This window comes from Salvelinus alpinus, chromosome 30 (assembly GCF_045679555.1).
Source record: "Salvelinus alpinus chromosome 30, SLU_Salpinus.1, whole genome shotgun sequence".
Lineage (NCBI taxonomy): Eukaryota > Metazoa > Chordata > Actinopteri > Salmoniformes > Salmonidae > Salvelinus > Salvelinus alpinus.
The window spans coordinates 34403913-34413654 of record NC_092115.1 but is presented as its reverse complement, the minus strand read 5'-3'; the positions used below and the strand labels follow the sequence as shown (position 1 = coordinate 34413654).

The window sequence follows — 9742 nt, the reverse complement described above, 5'->3', positions numbered from 1 at the left end:
TTGATTAAGGGGCCTTACAGATAATTGATTGTTTGGGGTACAGAGATGTGGTAGTCATTCAAAAATCACATACTATACCATATCATCTGTCTGAAATAGGTATTATTGTCAATATAGTTAGTGTATCTCAACTGGGAACAGACGTCAATTCAATGACAATTCAATGCTTTGGTAGAGACTGTCTGTGGTTATTTGGGGTTGAAGCATCCCAAAGATTCAGCAGCTCCCCAAAAGCTAAACTAGTAAGCTAAATAGGACGCTTTGTGGTATGCAATGCTACTGTGCACATAAAAGGGTGATGTATACTCCTACAAATGTCGTAGGCCATCTTGTGGACACAAAGGGCAAATGTTGAAATCAGTCTGAGGTTACTAAAGGTGCTTTCAAATGCACACTCTACATGGACTGCTCAGGGGGGAAAGTAGCTAGAATTACATCATTTGGTGGCTATGTCTAATCCACTCTGAACGACATAAATAGTTACTAGGCCTAACATTGTTGAGAGAAAAAAAGAACATACTATATTTTTACTTTCATCACACCCAAAATAGAGATCGGAATGTACTGTGAAGCTACTTTTCTACTTAGCTACTGTTTCTACTTTGGGAGTATAGTCCATCGACGATTCCTCTCCATTGCGCTCTGTTCTGGGCTGTCTTCTCCAGATATGAAACATACAGACTCTAAATGACAAACTATTTTGCACTTCCTGTAATATGCAATTCATTATTTGAAATTTTCTGACCTTTATATGTATTAACATTTGTTTAAACTGGAAACACCAAAGACTGTTCTGTACCGTTTGTGGGTGGTTTCTGGTTATTGTGCAATCGAGTTAGTCATTAACTGCTGACATGAATGTCATAGTTTCATCACGCCATAAAAAAAAACGAATTCTAGCCGGGTCTCAGATTGTCTGTGTGAGAACAAAGAATAAAGGACCATGGGCTTTCTGCTGCTGATCTTTCTGGCTCTGCTAGCCTCTGTCCTGGGGGGCTTCTACCTCCTGGGGGCTGTCAGGCAGCGTCGACCCGGGGAACCCCCCCTGGACCGGGGCCCCATCCCCTGGCTGGGCCATGTCCTTGAGTTCCGCAGGGACACAGCGAAGTTCCTGGAGAGGATGAAGGGGAAGCATGGGGATATTTTCACCGTGCAGCTGGGAGGATTCTACTTCACATTCCTTATGGACCCTCGGTCCTTCGGGACGATTGTGAAGGAGGCCCGCACCAAACTGGACTTCAGCAAGTTTGCACAGCATCTGGTGCAGAAAGTGTTTGGTTACCACTCCGACCACAGGTTTCCTCAGATGTCCAGCAACAAGCACCTGATGGGGGACGGTTTAGTGGTCATGACACAGGCTATGATGAGCAACCTACAGAATCTGATGCTGCACAGTGTAGGGACGGGGGATAATAACCATATGCCCTGGAATGAGGACGGTCTGTTCAACTACAGCTACAACATTGTCTTCAGGGCAGGTTACCTGGCTCTGTTCGGTAATGAGACACCAAAATCCACAGAGAGCATAGAGAAAGCCAGAGAGGTCGACAGAGTGGAGTCCCAGGAGCTCTTCCTTGAGTTCCGTAAGTATGACCAGCTCTTCCCCAATCTGGCCTATGGGGTCTTGCCTCCAGGGGAGAAGAGAGAGGCGGAGAGGCTGAAGAGGCTGTTCTGGAACATGCTGTCAGTGCAGAAGGTGAGGACCAAGGAGAACATCAGTGTCTGGGTGCGCGAGCAGCAGCAGGATAGGGAGGAGCACGGTATGGAAGACTTCATGCAGGACAGGTACATGTTTCTTCTCCTTTGGGCCTCACAGGGCAACACAGGCCCTGCTGCCTTCTGGCTGCTCTTCTACCTCATGAAGCACCCAGACGCCATGAGGGCCGTGCAGGGGGAAGTGGAGGAGGTGCTTAAGGAGACAGGCCAGGAGGTGAAGCACGAAGGCCCTTTCATCAACCTGACCCAGGACATGCTGCAAAAGACGCCCATCCTGGACAGTGCCGTGGAGGAGACACTCCGCCTCACCTCCGCCCCCGTCCTCACCAGGGCCGTGCTCCAGGACATGTCCCTGAAGATGGCAGACGGAAACGAGTACCGCATCAGAGAAGGAGACAGAGTAGCCCTGTTTCCTTACACTGCTGTCCAGATGGACCCGGAGGTCCACCCCGACCCACTCACCTATAAGTATGACCGCTTCCTGACAGCAGAGGGGGGTAAAAAGACTGACTTTTACAAAGGTGGGAAAAAAATTAAATACTACAACATGCCGTGGGGTGCTGGGATCACTATGTGCCCAGGACGCTTCTTCGCCACCAACGAGTTGAAGCAGTTTGTCTTCCTCATGCTCACATACTTTGATTTTGAGCTCAAGAACCCAGATGAAAAGATACCTGATATTGACACCAAGCGCTGGGGCTTTGGGTCCATGCATCCAACCAGAGACATCCAGTTTAGATACAGACTCAGGTATTAAAAATGTTTGACTGACACAAACCAGCCTTTGACAACATTTTGACAACTGTTAATCTGATGATGATTTTTATAAACTATGTGCCTAAACATTAATTTATCTAGAGTACATAGGACAGTAAAATGTGTTACAGTATTACAATAACTGGATATAATTGCTGTGTTAATTTAGATGAAAAATAATTGACCTGTTCTCTCTTTGAAAATGACTGGAAGGAATATTTTTGTTTATGCTTAGAGTCAACTGGAAAGCATATAGCATTGAAAGCTGACATGGACAGAAAATAATCTGTCCTGTAAAGCCGGTGAGTAATAGGAAAGGATTAGAGATAGTCTTAGAAATGCACACATGTTATCTGTAAGTGAACTACAAAAAATTTAAAATACTTAGGATGCTTAATAAGTGACAAAAAATATATAAAGTTAACTTTATCCCATTACTCAACATTATGAAATCAGACCTCATTAAATGGAACAATCTTATCATACAGTACATCTAACAAGTACACTCTTAGAGAAAAATGTTTCAAATGGGTGCTTCGGCTGTCCCCATAGGAGAACTCTTTTTGGTTCCAGGTAGAACCCTTAGGGTTCAATTTAGAACCATCTGTGGAAAGGGTTCTACGTTGAACCCAAAAGGGTTTTACCTGGAACCAAACAGGGTTCTTCAAACGGTTCTCCTATGGGGACAGCCGAAGTACCCTTTTAGGTTCTAGATAGCACCTTTTTTTCTAAGAGTGTAGAATACACCTCTTCAGAATGGCATGGCTCCCAAAGTTGTAGTACGTGTTCTAGGTAATACCAATCACCCAGAAAGTATACTCGGTCACAACAGACTTTATATGGGCAAATAAAACTCATAGATTATAAACAAAAGTCTTCCTTGAGGGTGGTTTTAACCTCCCAGACTTGGAATTGTATCAATTCGCTGAGGCTTTTACTTGCCGTATATAGTTAAATGCGCTAAAGAGGAAGATGCGCCTGCTCATCCCCAGAATATTTTCATGTATCTATTTTCAAAGGACAAAGCTAAGAACATTAACCTCTTCATAGTTAAGAAAAAAAAACAACATGGAAGAAAATGTAGCGTATTCTACAAGAAACAATATCACTCCCTAAAAACACAACCCTATAGAACAATCCTTGGATAGCTTTTCAGAATTCACCAATAAATTGGTCCACATGGAAAAACTAAAGGCATAGCAACCGTAAATGACTTGGTTATAGGAAATACATGTATTTCCATGACAGCATTAAAAAGCAATTTTGGTACATGAACATGTAACTTAAAAGTTTTATATCACGAAATTTCAATTTGAAATCTTTTTTTACATCAGAGTAATCTTGAGGGAATCCTATTTGAGTCAGAAAAGGATATTCACATAATAGGTAAGCTATATAAAACCTTGCAGAGAGCCTATCCAACTGACAATCTCTTAGAAGAAAATAGAAACTATTGGAACCAAGACTTAAAAGGAACTAATATTGGCACAAGATGGAGGGAATGTTGGAACATAGCTAATGAAATTACAGTAAATGAAAATGTACACTCAATCCAGTATTAACTAATGTGTGCAATTCATTATACAAGAGACACATTTTACAAATTCAACAGCAAAGTGGCGTGTCGACGGCAAGAAACAAAATAGTGCAGTTGGAGGCCATGATGCCGGAGAGTGATGCTGGGGGTGTTAGCATGTTGGTCTGGGCAGGTGTGATGTAGTTGATGTTTGTATTGTTTCAAAACATTTTATAAAATCTTACCAAAAAAAAAAGAAAGGCACAGGTGTTCAAAACCAACTCCATGTAGGGGATGAGATGACATTTATTTAAAGCTACTGCTGTGTGCTGTATTGTTCCTTTTATTCTCTTTTTAGGCTGGTTCACTTGGGAAGTTATTCATTACACTTTCTATAGTGTATAAATACACCCAGTCACTACAAAGACACAGGCGTCCTTCCTAACTCAGTTGCCGGAGAGGAAGGAAACCGCTCAAGGATTTCACCATGAGGCCAATGGTGACTTTAAAACAGTTAGACTTTAATGGCTGTGATAGGAGAAAACTGAACATGGATCAACAACATTGTAGTTACTCCACCATACTAAACTAATTGACGTTGTGAAAAGAAGGAAGCCTGTACAGAATACTTGTTTTCAACAAGGCTCTAAAGTAATACTGCAAAAAATGTGGCAAAGCAATTAACTTTTGTCCTGAATACAAAATGTTATGTTTGGAGCAAAGCCAATTCAACACATCACTGAGTACCACTCTCCATATTTTCAAGCATAGTGGTGGCTGCATCATGTTATGGCTATGCTTGTAATCGTTAAGGACTGGGGAGTTTTTCAGCATAATAAATAAACAGAATGGAGCTAAGCACAGGCAATGTCCTCGAGGAAAATATGGTTAACTCTGCTTTCCACCAGACACTGGGAGATTAATTCACCTTTCAGCAGGACAATAACCTAAACCACAAGGCCAAATCTACACTGGAGTTGCTTACCAAGAAGAAAGTGAATGTTCCTGAGTGGCTGGGTTACAGTTTTGACTTAAATCTAATTGAAAATATATGGCAAGACCTCAAAATGGTTGTCTAGCAATGATCAATAACAAATCTGACAGAGCTTGAAGAATTTTGAAAAGAATAATGGGAAAATGTTGCTCAATCCAGGTGTAGAAAGCTCTTAGAGACTTACCAAGAAAGACTCACAGCTCTAATCGCTGCCAAAGGTGCTTATACAAAGTATTGACCCAGGGGTGTGAATACTTATATAAATGAGATATTTCAGTATTTCATTTTCAATAAATTAGCAAACATTTCTAAAATCATAGTTTCACTTTGTGATAATGTGGTATAGTGTGTAGATGGGGGAGAAAAATACATAATTAATATATTTTTAATTCAGGCTGTTACACAACAAAATATGGAATAAGTCATGGGGTATGGATACTTTCTGAAGGCACCGTATGTCCTAGGCCACAGTGTGGACACAAAAGGCAGATGTCTGACGTTACTAAAGTTTTCCCAAATCCACACTCTACATGGACTACTCAGAAAAAGTAGCTAGAATTATATCATGTGGGGGCATTCAGTTTAATCCACCCTGAACCACATAAACAGCTACTAGGCCTATTCAGTGAGACTTGTACCCATTTGTGCCCTTAAAGAGAGACTGCCTTTAAAAAGCAATGAATCCTTTTGAAAAATGTCTACGTGGCATCCATATGAGTCAGAAGCAGTTATTATAGTGTCAAAATTTACTACAAAGTGTAAATAGGATACTTTTGGTCATAAAGTCAGTCTCGTCTAAAATGGAATTTGGAACATCCTGTGCGTCACAACGGGTAAATGACGGTTGAGTTTTGATTTGCCCACTAACATGCGGTGAACAGCTGCGGTGATTGCACTCTATCCAATAGCATAGACAGTGAGTCAGACCTGCCCAGCAGCTACGACTTTGTTTACATAAGATTACACGTTGTGCATTTTTTTAACTTGAGAAATAGATTAGTTACATGTAAAATTGCTCAACTAAAACATCCTCGGCAAAAATTTACTAATTAAATTGTCAACCCTACTCATGCTCCCCCCCTCCGGCGCTCGAAGTCGCCGTTCTACTAACCATCAGCCCTGGCAACTATTATTACGCACACCTTCTCCCAATCATTAAGCACACCTCGTCATCATTTACACTGTGATTACTCCCGCTTTATTTATCCCTCAGTTGACATCAGTCATTAGGTAATATTGTTTTCTCTCTTTCTTTACGCTGCTCATGTTTGCTCGTCAAAATTGTTTCTTTATTAAACTCACCTACTGCATCCTGACTCCCAGTGTATATTTGACATAAATACAGATTTCTTGAGTTATCTTAGATTCATTCTGGGGATTTTGAGGAAGTGAAATAGGCTCCGCATCTACAGTTTCTCATGGGGGACAAACATCATTAACCAAACATGGAATCGGTCAGGAAACACACCTCGAAGACTGAAATCTTACTTTTCTGGTCCCACGCCGATTGGCACTTGTGTTTTTCTGAGCAACAGAAAAACACAAGTGCCAATCGGCGTGTTCAGTGGCTCTATAAGAGCAAAGGCAAATTGGAGATTTGTCTCTACAACACCTGTATGTAAAACTGAAACACTCAATTTAGTATGATAGGTTACGTTTAATATAGTATATATTAATTTGTGGATGTTCATCACACATTTCATATGATATGTTACGAATTACAATTGATATTATATGTTAAGAATTTGCAAAACATATTATATGTTACAAATCATGAAAACGTATTATGTGTTACGAATTTTGAAAATGTATGACATGTTATGAATTCTAGCTAGGTGGCTAATGTTAGCTAGCTGGCTAACGTTATCTAGGCTAGGGGTTAGGGTTAAGTTTAGGAGTTAGGTTTAAGTTTCGGGTTAGGGTTAACTAAAAGGGTTAAGGTTAGGGGAAGGGTTAGCTAACATGCTAAGTAGTTGCAAAGTAGCTAAAAAGTAGTAAATAGTTGAAAGTTGCTTATTAGCGCAAATACTAAAGTTGTCTGTGATGAGATTCAAACTCGCAACCTTTGGGTTGCTAGATGTTCTCATTCTACGCCAACCCATCCACTCCGACCAACCTCCCTACTTACGTGTTTGCCTTAAGTAACAATCTGTCTTCTTTAACCGTACCAAACGTAACATATCATACTAATTTGAGTGTCTTGGATTTTACACTTCCTATGTTACCTCTAGTCTATGGGACCAGGCTGTGAATCAACGTGTAAAACTGATTGGATTTGCAAAAAGTCAACAACATAAGGGCGTTTGTTCTTTTTTTTCACAACTTTTTACCTAAATCCAATGACATGGTGAATTGTTTTGTTGATTTCACGTTGAATTCACGTTAGTTGACAACTCAACCAAATGTAAATCGAAACTTGATGTTGAAATGACTTCTGTGCTCAGCGGCCAAGCTATGTGATTAAATCTGAACTTTCAAGTTCATATCATACTCCACATCATACATAGAGAACTTGTGAACGGCAACCAAAAGTATATGGGTCTCTGACTCACAGTCTGATACATCAACAAATTATTTGTAGAATAGGAATATTTTTGGTTGAGAAGGTGGCATGGTATATCCTTGCTTTAGTTCAACATTATGGCCTATCATTCAAGGCTCAAATTCATATTTGTATTCGGTGAATATTACCTCATAAATAGCTACAATGAAATTAAATGTCTTAAAATTACTTGCACACACTATTTGGCTATACCCAATGAAGAGGTTACATTCTCAATTGTATATTGAGAATCATTTGTGATTTATCATTATGGTCTTTGTATTAATTTAATTAATTAATTGTATTTTTTTCTTATATGGGATTTCCTGTGATACATCATTTGGGGAAAGAAATACAAAAATAGCCCACAACTGGCCAGTAATAATGTTAGACTGAGCAGTCACCTTGCATTAGGCTTCTTCTTAATGTTGGGCTGCCCAAGATGGCAGGGAAATATACAACACTTCAGCTGTAGCACTTCAGCTTCCAGCTTCCAATGCTGCCTGCATTGTGTTCAACAATATGGGCCATGGTTACTGAAAACAGCACATGCAGTGTGATTGTGCTGTGATGCCTGGGGCAAGATTATCATCTGTTCCAACGTGGAATATTTACTCCCATTTTTCCATTGGTACCTTACAACTGAGCACTGGCAACTAGGCCAGGTACTGTAGAAGACCTGTTTACAACAGTGAACAGCTTGAATTTGATTTACACTTGCAATAATAATAATTAACAGCATAACAATCTTGGATGCATATTGTGCCATTTGAAAGACACACTGTCATTTATTCCAGTTTTGATGACCTTTGTTCTCGATTAATCCACACTCTGACATTTTCTAATCTTTTTGACAGCCCTGCCTTAACCATAAGAGAAAAAGGTTCTGTTGGTTGGTACTTTTTCTTGGATAGGGCATACATTTCATACATTTGATTTTAATGGATTGTCTTATGGCCAAACATTTATGTATCTTAAGTATGAAATGCATACATTGTTCATTCTAGAAACTGTAGAAACTATACCTTGGAGAGAGAGGTGAAAATACCACAGTATTAATTTGAATACAATTGAAATAGAACCTCCTCATTTGCATATGACAGGCGACTATTCACCTTTTACGTTTCTCCACATTAATACGTAAAGGTTGTCTATTTTACTGTACATATTTAGAGAAAGCTGTAGAGGATATTCTTTCCGTCTGAGTTGCTTCTGTGAGACACACACATACACACGCTGTTAGTTAAGTCACAAGGCTCTGTACTCGAGGTTCAGAGTAGCATCAGTAAAACCTTTCTGGGTGAATGAATGGCTGTGACAGAAAAGAAGTCATCCTGGATGAAATAAACAAATAGTAGAGCTACAGTAGTAGAGCTAGAGCACCAGTCATGAAGGCGACTGACTGACCAAGCCAGGGAACAATGGGGCCATTGGCAGGAGTCCTGAGTGTCCTGCCTGTACTTGGTGGTGAGGAGTTTTGAAGAAAAATGAGCCATTGTCTCTCTGTCATCCTGCTTCCGAGCCTCGGGGAAGCTAAGCAACGTCTCTGGAAGCCATCCCAGAATGCTCCACTGTGAAGAATACTAGTCTGGTCAAATCTAGCCGGCCCCATGGAGAGGTAGGTGCTTTTTTCCATTATCCATTTGCGATGCTCTTGTTTTACCTCAGGGGGCTCTTGTGATGTATTTCTTTTAATGTAATGCTATGTACTGTAGTTAGATATGAGTCCACTAAAGCGTATGGGAGGAGAATCAATCTCCTTGTGGAGAATCGTTTTGTATTGTCCCATCAGTCTATCATTGCATGTAGTACTTGTATGGCAATGTACATTATAATAATCATAGTCAAACTTTCTTGGCTGGTAGTGTGCAAAATAATAATATTTTTTACTTTGTTTTATTTATTTTATTACAGAATATTTTATATATTTCTTTTATCATTATAGATATTTTATGTGATATGAAAATTATTGAATATATATTGAAATATATGAAAAATACAATATTATTTACTCTCCAGGCTGTTATTCCAGAAAAGGCACCAGGATGATAAGGCAGCCACCCTCTACATGAAAAAACATGTGAATAACATGGAAAAACATGTTATTTCCAACAAAACCTTCTTGGGTTCTCATAGACCAGACCAGGTCACTTACATTATTAAAGGGTGCCTTGGGTCATCAGCCAGTTAAATGGTACCTCAGGTTATCCTCCAGTTA

At 39.9% G+C, this 9742-nt stretch overlaps 2 protein-coding genes across 2 annotated transcripts in view; both read left to right on the top strand.

Annotated features, from left to right (window-relative positions):
• Positions 1 to 888: 888 nt before the first annotated feature.
• Positions 889 to 6292, top strand: LOC139560059 (5-beta-cholestane-3-alpha,7-alpha-diol 12-alpha-hydroxylase-like). Its single transcript, XM_071376550.1, has one exon. It carries the CDS (start codon positions 944 to 946, stop codon positions 2471 to 2473), a length of 1530 nt encoding a protein of 509 aa, XP_071232651.1. The 5' UTR covers positions 889 to 943; the 3' UTR covers positions 2474 to 6292.
• Positions 6293 to 7707: 1415 nt separating this feature from the next.
• LOC139560061 (gap junction gamma-1 protein-like) overlaps positions 7708 to 9742 on the top strand; it is a 42771-nt gene continuing 40736 nt past the window's right edge. The window contains exon 1 of the mRNA XM_071376553.1: positions 7708 to 9142. The gene's annotated coding sequence lies outside the window, so the exon portion shown is untranslated. The remainder of the gene's footprint in view (positions 9143 to 9742) is intronic.